Raw genomic sequence first — 11,951 nt, 5'->3', positions numbered from 1 at the left:
ATACACCCGACCAGCTGTCCCGGACTTATATGCTTGTGCCTGCCATTACACAGGACGAAGCCGGCTCAACCCGGAGATTGTAGAACCTCACAAAATTGTTGGGTGTTGCCCAGCCTGCTGCTCTGCAAATGTCTGTTAGAGAGGCGCCACTGGTCAAGGCCCAGGAGGCCGCCACACTCCTGGTAGAATGGGCTCATAGCCCTGCAGGAGGTGACACGTCCTGAGCGTGATATGCCATTGCAATGGTGTCAATGACCCAGTGGGCAATCCTCTGCTTGGAGACAGCGCTTTCTTTCCATTGTGCACCAAAGCAGACAAAGAGCTGCTCAGAGATTCTAAAGCTCTGCGTGCAATCCAAATAGATGCATAAAGCACGCACCGGACACAGCAACGTCAGGGATGGGTCTGCCTCCTCCTGGGTCAGCACTTGCAGGTTCACCACCTGAACCCTAAATGGGGTCATGGGAACCTTGGGCACATAGCCCGGTTGGGGTCTCAGGATCACGTGAGAGTAGCCCGGACCGAACTCCAGGCACATTTTGCTGACAGAGAACGCATGCAGTTCTCCTACCCTTGTGATGGAAGTGAGCGCAGTCAGGAGGGCAGTCTTTAAAGAGAGTGCCTTAAGCTCAGCTGACTGCAGGGGCTCAAAGGGGGCTCCCCGTAGACCCTGAAGAACTACAGAGAGGTCCCATGAGGGAATGAGGCACGGTCTGGAGGGATTCAACCTCCTGGCACCTCTCAGGAACCTAATGATCAGGACGTGCTTCCCTAAGGACTTACCATCCACTGTGTCGTGGTGTGCCGCTATAGCGGCTACATATACCTTCAAGGTGGAGGGGGACAGCCACCTCTCCAACCTCTCCTGCAGGAAGGAAAGCACCGACCCGACTGCGCATCTCTGGGGGTCTTCGCGTCAGGAAGAACACCACTTAGCGAACAGACGCCACTTCAAGGCATACAGGCGCCTCATAGAGGGAGCCCTAGCCTGAGTGATAGTGTCTACCACCGCAGGTGGTAGGCCACTTAAGTCTTCCACATCCTGTCCAGGGGCCAGACATGGAGATTCAAGAGGTCGGGTTGCAGGTGCCAGATGGTGCCCCGTCCCTGAGAAAGAAGGTCCTTCCTCAGGGGAATTCGCCAGGGGGGCTGTTGCAAGGAGCATGAGGTCCGAGAACCACATCTGGGTGGGCCAGTAGGGTGCTACTAGGACGACCTGCTCCCTATCCTCCCTGACCTTGCACAGGGTCTGTGCAAGTAGGCTCACTGGGGGAAACACATATTTGCGTAGTCCAGGGGTCCAGCTGTGTGCCAGCGTGTCTATACCTAGAGGTGCATCGGTCAGGGTGTACCAGAGCGGGCAGTGGGAGGAATCTCGGGAAGTGAACAGGTCTACCTGTGCCTGCCCGAATCGACTCCAAATCAGCTGGACCACCTGAGGGTGGAGTCTCCACTCTCCCCTGAGGGTAATCTGTCGTGACAGCGCGTCCGCTGCAGTGTTGAGGTCGCCTGGGATGTGAGTAGCTTGCAGCGACTTGAGGTGCTGCTGACCCCAGAGGAGGAGATGGCGGGTGAGTTGTGACATACAACGGGAGCGTAAACCGCCTTGACGGTTGATGTATGCCACCATTGCCGTGTTGTCTGTCTGAACTAACACATGCATGCCCTGGATCAACGGCCGGAACCTCCACAGGACGAGCAGAATTGCCAACAACTCGAGGCAGTTGATGTGCCAACATAGCTGCGGGCCCGTCCAGGAGCCGGTGGCTGTGTGCCCATTGCATACAGCACCCCAGCCCGTTTTGGAGGCGTCTGTCTTAACCACGACGTGCCTGGAGACCTGCTCTAGGGGAACGCATGCCCGTAGAAATGTGAGGTCAGTCCAAGGGCTGAAGAGGCATTGACAGACCGGCATGATCGCCACACGATGTGTCCCACGGTGCCATGCCCATCTCGGGACTCGAGTCTGGAGCGAGTGCTGAAGCGGTCTCATATGCATCAACCCGAGGCTGAGGAGCGAGAGCACCAGCTCCCTGTGAGCACACAACACATCCCGAGAGTGAGCTAGGATTAGCCAGTCATCGAGATAGTTGAGGATGCGAATGCCCACTTCCCTTAATGGGGCAAGGGCTGCCTCTGTGACCTTCGTGAAGATGCGAGGGGACAAGGACAGGCCAAAAGGGAGGACCTTGTACTGATACGCCCGACCCTCGAATGCAAACCGCAGGAAGGATCTGTGTCGAGGTAGAATCGAGACATGGAAGTACTCGTCCTTCAGGTCTACCGCCGTGAACAAATCCTGATGCTGGATGCTCACTAGAATGCATTTTTGCATCAGCATCTTGCACGGGAGTCTGTGTAAAGCCCGGTTCAGTACTCGCAGGTCCAAGATTGGCCGCAATCCACTGCCTTTCTTCGGTACAATGAAGTAGGGCTGTAAAACCCCTTCTTCATCTTGGCTGGAGGGACAGGCTCTATCGCACCCTTCCGTAGGAGAGTTGCGATTTCCACACGCAAGGTAGTGGCATTCTCGCCCTTCACTGAGGTGAAGTGGATGCCGCTGAACCTGGGCGGACGCCCGGCGAACTGAATCACGTAGCTGAGTCGGACGGTCCGGACCAGTCATGGCGACTGACTCAAAATGCAAGCCACGCGTCCAAGCTCTGGGCGAGGGGGACCAAGGGGACAATCTCGTCGGACATCCCGGTGGGTGGGGCCTCGCAGCGGGGTGGAGCCTGAGGTGCCACGTCGTGCCGTGGCCATGCTGAGTTCAGGGATATTGAAGCACTTACCTGGCTCCTTGTAACCACCCCAGAACAGCCTGGGACAGGGGATTAAGAGGCTTGTCCTCGTGACCCGTGGAGACAGGCCACAAGGTCTTGTGCCACAGCTGGGCGTGCAGAGGCGGGGAGACCACCGCTGGAGTGCCAAACCTGCCAAAATGGAATGGTGGACGGTGATCATGATGACAGCCATGCGCACTGGGTATGTGACCCAGGGAACAAGGAAACCGCTCTTTTGCTGAACTCTTGGGTACCGCAGCCACTAGGGCATACGGTGAAATTAAATGAAAAGGTAATAAAAGATTCTCCTCCCGGCCCTCCACCAGGGGATGGAGTGGTCTGCTTACCAGCTCCAGAGCAGCGGGTTTCCTCGCCTCTGGGTCGCCCGTCTCAGGGGCGCTTCGAAGCCTTTCTCAGGTTCTTGGTGGCCGGCCATGAGATGGGTGGCATCTGCTTCCTGCGGTGGGCTCCACGCAGGGCCGCAGGGGCGGGCTGCAGCGGAGCTGGTGCAGTCACCGCAGGAGGATGCCCTTGGGTGCGGGAAGGGGGATCTTGAGCCATGCCGGGGCAGAATGTGTTGGATAGCTTCCATCTGCTGCTTCACCACCGAGAACTGTTGGGCAAAGTCAGACAGGCCAACCTGGGAAATGGGGGTGCCAAGGAACCGTGCCATGTCGGCCTCTCCCATCTTGACCAGGTTGAGCCAAAGGTGGTGCTCCTGGACCACCAAGGTGGACATCGCCCACCCGAGAGACCGCGCCGTGAACTTCATCACCCAGAGGGCGAGGTTGGTCGCTGAGTGCAGTTCCTGCATCAATCCCAGGGCGGAACTACCTTCGTGCAGTTCCTTTAGCGCCTTGGCTTGGTGGACTTGCAGGAGAGCCATGGTGTGCAGGGCGGAGGTGGCTTGTCCAGCAGCACCGAAGGTCTTGGCCATCAGGGATGACATAAACCTACAGGCCCTGGACGGGAGTTTCGGGCGCCTTATCCACCGGGGGGATCACCGAATACCCCTTGGCTGCCCCACCATCGAGGGTAGTGAGGGCGGGGGAGCTGAAAGATCGGGACCAGGCAGTAAAAGGTGCCTCCCATTACCTTGTCAGCTCCTCGTGCACTTCTGGGAAGAAAGGAACTGGGGCGGGGCATGGCTGTGAGTGGCGCCGCGGGCCCAGGAACCAATCATCGAGCCATGATGGTTCAGGGAAGAGCGAAGGGTTCCATTCTAGCCCAGCGCTCACGGCTGCCCGGGAAAGCATGTCCATCATCTCCGCGTCAGCCTGTGACTGGGCGACCGTACCTGAGGGGGGAAGCCCAGCTGAGGCATTCGACTGGACGAGCCCACTCTCCGATGCTGCACTCGAGAGCTCATCACCTTCGTGGGCTCCGAACAAGAGGTCGAACTTGCCGTGAGATGAGCCGGCGGACTCATCCAGAAGCCCGATCGGGGCAGACGAGCGTGCTGGGGAATGGGAGGTCCGTGGGGGGATACCCGGCAGAGGTGGTCCCATTGGGGTCCCCAAATCGCCCCCAGTGCTAGCCGTGCTGGCCTCATACCTGTAGGTATAAGGACCGAGGCGGGGAGCCGCAGGGATGGCTTGCTTTCATATAAAAGCAAGCCGTGACTGCAACGTTGCCATGGTCATGTTCTTGCAATGAGTACATGACCCATCCATGAACGCTGTTTCCACGTGGGTAGCGCCCAGACATGAAAGACAGCGATCGTGACCATCAAAAGGTGAGAGATAATGACCGCAACCAGAAATAACATACAAACGGAAGGGCATCTTTAAAAAGACGTTCCATGTGTGCCGCTCTTTTTACAGAAATATACTCTTTTTTAGAATATACTCTTTTATTTCTGCCGAAGCTCCCAGGGGCATTCTCTGCAGTGCACCAGTGCAGAGGGGGAGAAGCCACTGAAATGCGCCACCAGATCCAGCAGAGGTGAATGGACAGTCGTGAGAATTCAGCTCAGTGAGCATCGACCGTTCGGCTCCGAATAGAAAATCTGAATGAATGGTTGCATACCAGCTCCTTTTATACCCGTATGTTTGGGGGAGTGGTATGCAAATACCACTCGCCAATTCTCATTGGCCTTTTTTCAGAGACCAGAGGTGTTTCGGGCTCACAAGAGTGACCCCTAGTGTCAGTACATTGACACAACGTCGAGTGAGTGACAGATAGGGAACAAGGTAGTGCATTTGTGCATGTGTGTGTGCATTTGTGTGTGAGACTGTGTTTGGGTTATTGAAAGAGAGAAGCTCAGAGACTGACAGAGATCGCCTGTGGGATTATCTTTTTTGTTGCAGCTCTCGTCAGATGTAACAACGCTTCAAAATCGCCAAGATGTAAGTTTATGCACTTCTTAGCAGCAGCCTGTGTCGCCATTTTTGTATATAGCTTCTCCGATGTAAACCTTAACTGTTTTCAACCCCACAGAGATGCAGATGTGCACTGACATGACGGCTCTGTTTTTCGCTCGCAAGTGTGTGCGTAATGCATATAATGTATGTGTGTGAGAGGGGGAGGTGGAGCACGAGGGTGTTTCCCACAGATATGGAGGTGGAGCCCAAGGACGCTTTTCAATCGAAATTGAAATAGATTTAGGATATTATAGACATTGTTTGTTATTTTTATCCGATGTACTTAACCAGTGTCTTTGTTTTAATTTGTTTTTTTGTTGTGGTAGACTGTAGGGCTCTTTAAAATAACTGAAATAATGTGGCGAAGTGATATGGAACCGTTATGCGATCAAGACCTGGAACTACTTTATAGCCGTGCGTTTACTTGAAAAATAATTGCACACCTTAGAATGTCCATCAACCAATCAGAATCAAGCATTCAACAGACCCGTGGTATAAGCAGAGATAACTTCTGTCAACCTGTGGGAAATACTTGATTAGTTTGGTGGTTCACAGTAATTATGGCTTTTATGTCAACATTTCAGTGGAGCTCTTCGGTTGCAGTACAGACACTAAAGCGGAAAATGAATTCTCAAAAAGTGTCTGGATAGGCCACAGCACTAATCTTATGGGGGTCTAGATTTGGCCTATAGGCCAGAATTTGAATATACCTTCCGTAATTAGTCAAGTTTTGAATGCATTACTATTACCTTATTCGGAATGGCGAAATGAATAGCGAATTCTACAGAATAATAGATCATATTTGTTAGACTGATTATCCAAGGAGCACAAGGATGGAGCGATATTTTGAATAAACATATCTAAAATAACAATGCAATGCTGAATCTGTGAAGCCAATATGACTAAAATGTAAACTTTATAAATGAAAATGTGCACGGTGTGATTTCAAATCGGTTGGCCTCATTGCAGTCTCTGTTAATTTTGCGTGTCACGTTTGTCAAGAGGAACATTAACTAAGATACTAAATCATATACTTTTTTAACTTTTTGAAATGTAAATATTTAAAACCTTCTGAGCAAGAAATACGAGAACATGCTTCTGTATCCCTACTAGCTCCTCGAGCAGGCAGTGTGTGAGGTGAGGGTGGGGTGAATTTTTGAATTTATTTCTTTCTAAAACGAAACCAACGCAAGTAATTTGCAAAGAAGAAGCACAGACTATTGTATAGGGCTGTGTAAGGCTGGGATATTACCGCAAAGATTTTGCTGGCTATACAAAATTAAGCTATATTGTGAATATCACAATGTGCTTTTTATTTGGCCACTTGATTTCCCAAAGAGCGCATCACTAATTTTACGATCATTCGGGGCTGCACAATTAGTCAAAATAACATCAATGTCACATCAACATCGGATCCCCTCTCTCACTCCACACTCCGTTCCCTCTCTCCTGACTATTAATCACCCATACCTGATCCCAATTCACCTCAGCGCTATAAATACTCAATCCCGCCACTCCATCCTTGTCCAGTCTCCCAAAAAGGAACTGATAGACTCACCTACTCTTCGGACTTCCTTAGAGAAGCTACACTCTCTCCCGAGAATTCCGTATCCGCGATCTCCCTGAGTTCCTGCATATTCCCTCGATCTTCTGGAGTGACAACCCGCCAGTTTGCCCCCTGCAAACAGAAACTCTACTCCTGTCAAGCTAAGTTCTCCACTCCATGCATCTCTATTGACTTACCTGTTTCTGTGTCTCCAATAAAGCTCCTACATCTGAGTTCAATCTGTCTTCTGTGTCTGTGTGTATCTTAACAGTCAAAATAGTAATATGGTCATATGTGATTATTAAGCCACAAAAGGCTGCGAATGAAATTAATAGCGTACATGGTTTGTGTGCACTTCAGAGTGAATGGGTGATGTGCTCTTCCGTGTTCAAGAGCTGAGCTCAAAAACGGTTCACGGGTTCCAAACATTTGTTATCACTACGAGTTGCAAGTTACTACTAGGCTACAGTACCACAGAAAATGAGATGACAGGACTTCACCAGATTTGTATTAAGGGGAAAAAATAAACATTATTTACTATTGCACAGGCTAAAACAAATCTAATCCTCATAATACAATAGTCCACAATAAAATTCAGTATTGTAGCAATATTTATTTATTTTATTTTTTGTTGCTTTGTTTGTTTGTTTGACAATATATAGTAGATGATGAGGAAGAACAATCCGCAGTTGAAACACATTCAGCGTTATCTGGTAAGAAAAATAAAATAATAAAATTAGCCTAAATATAATAACAATAATTGCTAATATTATTATTATTATATCTGAATACAGATCATTTAGCCATAGCAACACAGGTACTTCGCTGCACACCTCTAATTACCAGAGTGTCTTGGTGAATTTGGTTTTCTTGATTGCAGTTTATTTTTCTCATTTGTTGACATTGCTGGAATTCCTGTTAGCTGACATCTGGGAATATTATTATTTATTTATTTTCACCTGAAATTTTGCACTTGGGTGCAAAAATATTCAATCTTTTGAGACTTTTGTTACAGTATGATCATATTCAAGTTTACAAAAAAAAAAAAAAAAAAAAAATTTGCATTTACAAAAAAAACAAAAAACAAAACTTGCTATGCGCTATATTTGCCTCAGTCACCATTCTCTTTCATTGTATCTTGTTTTCCATATAATGAAAGTGAATGGTGACTGTGAGTAACATTCTGCGTAACATCTCTCATTGTGTTCCATGGAAAAGAGAGAGTCAAAGGGGTTTGGAACAATAAGAGGGTAAGTAAACATTTTGATTTGTGGGTGAACTATCCCTTTAAGAGGGGTATATTTTATACAAGATTAAAGTCATAACACTGGCTAACAATCTGTCTGAGAATAATTTACAAATCTTTAGAACAATTTTGCCACAAAAAAAGATGCCACCAAAAACACTTAAAAGAACATTTTTGATCATGACAAGGATTACAGCACCACCAGTAATTTTCATTTGTGTGACCCTAAGCAAGAAAAATAATAATCAGCAGTCCACCAATCACTACAAATAGAACTGTCCTTTTTTTTTTTTTTTTTTTTTTTTTTTTTTATGCATGGAGCACGATGACACAATAGAAGTTGTTGTGATGCACATATAAAATGGATAAGACAAGAAGGTTGTGCTCTTGAATCTTAAAATTACGAAGTAACACTGTGTAGAAGACGATGCAACAGTGTGCCATTATATATTAAGTGACTTGACACCTTCAACTCCTTGGTAAGTATTTAGTATTTCAGGAGTCATTTTATGTTTTATTATCAACAACTACCATTTTTTACATAAATGTACTTTGATCCAATTTGTCCAGTACTTGATTTTTATAGAATATGTTATTATATAAAATGACACCAACAGTAGGTGATCAAATTGAAAGCAAGAAATGAAAATAAAATAACAAATCATATGCACAGAATTACAGAATAAGAACTGTAAATGAAGAACATATTCAGCTTGCTACTCTCAAGAAATAATGCCTGAAAATACATTTTACTTCTGCTCTTGTGTAATGTTGAGAAATGCCTAGAGATTATATGCAGTCACTGTAAAGCAAATGTTAATCCTGGTCTCACTTTATCTGTATGATTTGTTTAGGGCCACAGATGGACAACCTGACATTCAGATACAACATACTCTTAGTGGAGGGACTGAAAGTTACACCTCAGTCCAGCCATCTTGCATTCATCCTTCTTTTGATTGCTTACATATTTATAATGGTAGCTAACATTGGGATTTTGATTCAGATCTCAGCAGAAAAAAGTTTACACCAGCCCATGCATATTCTTTACTGCAACCTGCCACTGAGTGATGTACTTGGCACAAATATTATTGTTCCACGCTTGTTGAAGTATATTTTTATGGAACCCTCTGAGCGCTACATCACATATGTGGAGTGTGTTATTCAAATTTTCTTTGCACATTTGTATGGAACAACATCCCACACTGTGCTGATGATCATGGCCTTTGATAGATATGTGGCTATATGTAATCCATTGCGATATCCATCTATAATGACCCATTCTATGGTGGTTAAATTGTCAGCAGCAGCCTGGGGTGTTGCAATTGTTCTGGTGGGAATTATGCTTGGCCTTACTGTGCGTCTGTCTCACTGCAGATATGTGATTCAAAATCCCTTTTGTGACAATGCTTCACTGTTTAAACTTTCTTGTGAAAATGTGGTTATTAATAATGTTTATGGATTAACTTTTACTATAGTTTTACTCACTTCCTCATTGGGGAGTGTGGCAACAACATATCTCAGGATTGCAATTGTATGCTTTAAAAGCAAAAATAAAGCCACAAACAGCAAGGCCATAAAAACCTGCAGTACTCACTTAGCTTGTTATGTAATCATGATGGTCTCTGGATTCACAACCATTTTTCTCCATCGTTTCCCTGAATTATCTGATAGTCGGAAACTATCTACTATATTATTCCATGTTGTACCTCCATGCTTGAATCCCATAATATATGGTCTGCAAGCCAAAGAAATTAGGCAGAGGATTTTTCAACTATTTAATAGAAATAAAGTTAATTCTAAGTGATTTCTGTTCACTTACATTTATGAAAGAAAGAATCTCTGTAATGACAGTACAGTGGAATGCTAAAATATATACTAATAACCCCAACATTTCACATTTGATGGAAAGAGTTTTCACATTTGTATACAGTGTCAGAGTTTACACACATGTTAAATTTATGTAATTTGTTATTAATATTTGGTCATGTTACTGTGACATGCTAATGTTTATATGTATTAAGAAATGAATTCAAGTTAAAGCACCACTGATGAAGCACTGCATCTGTGTGTTCCCTCTCTTAATATTCTCCTTTTTCAGGAGTACTACATAATCACACAGCTTAATCGCCTCTCTCTCTCTCTCTCTCTCTCTCTCTCTCTCTCTCTCTCTCTCTCTCTCTCTCTCTCTCTCTCTCTCTCGTGCGCATGCGTGAGCGTTTGCCGAACGAGTGTGGAGAACGTGTGGTGAGTTTTGAGCATTTTGATTGAGTGTGAGTGTAATTTCGTGGCTGCTGTGCCTAGAAATAGTATTTTCACCCTCAAATTTTTTCTATCTTTTCTTCTTTTCTTTTTCTTGTTTGTCTTGTTTTAGTTACTAGGAATAGTTTCTTTTTCATTTTGTTCATGTGCTACCTATATTTGGGTAGACATGGCAGCCCCGGATTCAAAGGTTTTGAGTACACTCACGCGGCGTCATGCAGCGAAAGTGGTGTCTGCGGTGAGTGTAGAGGATTGTTGTTTGGCTATAGGAGAAGCTGTGGGCCATGAGTGCATTTTGTCAGCTTCAAAAAATGAATAATGCTAATGTCATATGTCTAAGTAACATAGACAAAGCAAATGAGCTAGTTGAGCGAGGGACCATCATTGATGGTTTGTTTACACCTGTTCTTCCTTTATCAGTGCCATCCAAAAAAGTGACATTGTCTAATGTTCCACCATTTATCAGTGACCAGTTATTAACACAATCTCTTTCCTGTTACGGCATGTTAGTGTCTCCAATTAAAAAAACAGATTGGTAGCAGATCTCCTTTGTTAATACACGTAGTTTCTTTTAGGAGATTTGCCAACATGATTGTGAAAGACAACGCTGAGCTAGACATTACGTTCAAATTTCATATCGATGACTTCAACTATGTTGTTTTTACGACAACAGGGAAAATGAAATGTTTTGGTTGCAATAAAATGGGACATCTAGTGCGTGATTGCCCTGATAAAAGAGAAAAACCAGCAACAGAGGATATTATAAATGATGCAACTGTTCCATCCGCGACAAATCAACCTATGCTAAACAATACAGAGTCGGACGCAATCGCGGCAGAGCGAACTGAGCCTGAGCCGATTACATCAGAGCTGCAAGGGGTAAATCAGGTTTATTCTGAGATAATTGAAAAGAAGGGGTCGTTTAACAAAAAGGCAGAGATCTCCCAAAGTGAGGGAGAAAAACAGTCTTTGGTAGTGCAAATATGTGAGATTGATAGCATTGACATAGAAGCAGAACATACACTGTTTAAAGTACCCTTAAAACGAAAGAAAAGTGACAATAATTGTGAGTTGAGACCTATAAAGAAAACAGATGTAGCTGAATGTGAGAATCAGGGTGACATAGAGAGTGACAGTGAATCAGATTCTAGCCTCTCTCTTTCACAAAGTGAATGCGTGAGTCGCAATTATGAAGTGGAAGATATAAAACTGTTTCTCAAAGCTACAAAAAACAGAAGAGGGTATGAGTGAGCGAATATTTTCCTGACCTTAAACAATCGAAAAGTCAAGATGTCTGATGACTGAAGGTTTTTTTTTTTTTTTTTTACTAATAAAGAAATTTACAGGTTAAAGGTACTATTGAGAAAACTCAATACTGAAATGAGCAATGATGGTGGTGAAAAATGATAAATTAATGATAATCAATGGTTTGTTTTTACTGTTATGTTTTTTATTCCTTATGGGTGAAGTTAGTGTTGCTTCAGTGAATGTAAATGGGGCAAGAGACATGAGAAAAAGAATAATGTTATACGAAATAGTTAAACAGAAAAAAATAGATATTGTTTTTCTTCAAGAAACTCATAGTGATTAAAGAACGCTGCAGATTGGGCAAGAGAATGGGATGGCATCTCTATTTTAAGTCACTACACTGCTGTCAGTAAAGGTGTTGCTGTTTTATTTTCTAAAAACTTCAAACTAGTTTCTTATGATGTTGAAGAGATTATAAAGGGCAGACTTTTGAAGGTTAGAGCTTT

At 45.1% G+C, this 11,951-nt stretch overlaps 1 protein-coding gene across 1 annotated transcript; it reads left to right on the top strand.

Annotated features, from left to right (window-relative positions):
- The first annotated feature begins 8,800 nt into the window (after positions 1 to 8,800).
- On the top strand, positions 8,801 to 9,742 carry LOC127430916 (olfactory receptor 1L3-like). The gene is made up of 2 exons (XM_051681058.1): positions 8,801 to 9,152; positions 9,282 to 9,742. The coding sequence occupies exons 1-2, from the start codon at positions 8,801 to 8,803 to the stop codon at positions 9,740 to 9,742; spliced, it is 813 nt and encodes a 270-aa protein (XP_051537018.1).
- Positions 9,743 to 11,951: the final 2,209 nt, after the last annotated feature.

This window comes from Myxocyprinus asiaticus, chromosome 40, assembly GCF_019703515.2.
Source record: "Myxocyprinus asiaticus isolate MX2 ecotype Aquarium Trade chromosome 40, UBuf_Myxa_2, whole genome shotgun sequence".
Lineage (NCBI taxonomy): Eukaryota > Metazoa > Chordata > Actinopteri > Cypriniformes > Catostomidae > Myxocyprinus > Myxocyprinus asiaticus.
The sequence above is the reverse complement of the archived record's forward strand: the minus strand, read 5'-3'. Positions and strand labels throughout refer to the sequence as shown.

Coding starts and splice junctions, on each gene's coding strand:
- LOC127430916 (XM_051681058.1), top strand. CDS start 8,801: ATGGACAACCTGACATTCAGATACAACATACTCTTAGTGGAGGGACTG. Junction 9,153..9,281: donor ATCCCACACTGTGCTGATGA/TCATGGCCTTTG, acceptor TGGGAATTATGC/TTGGCCTTACTGTGCGTCTG.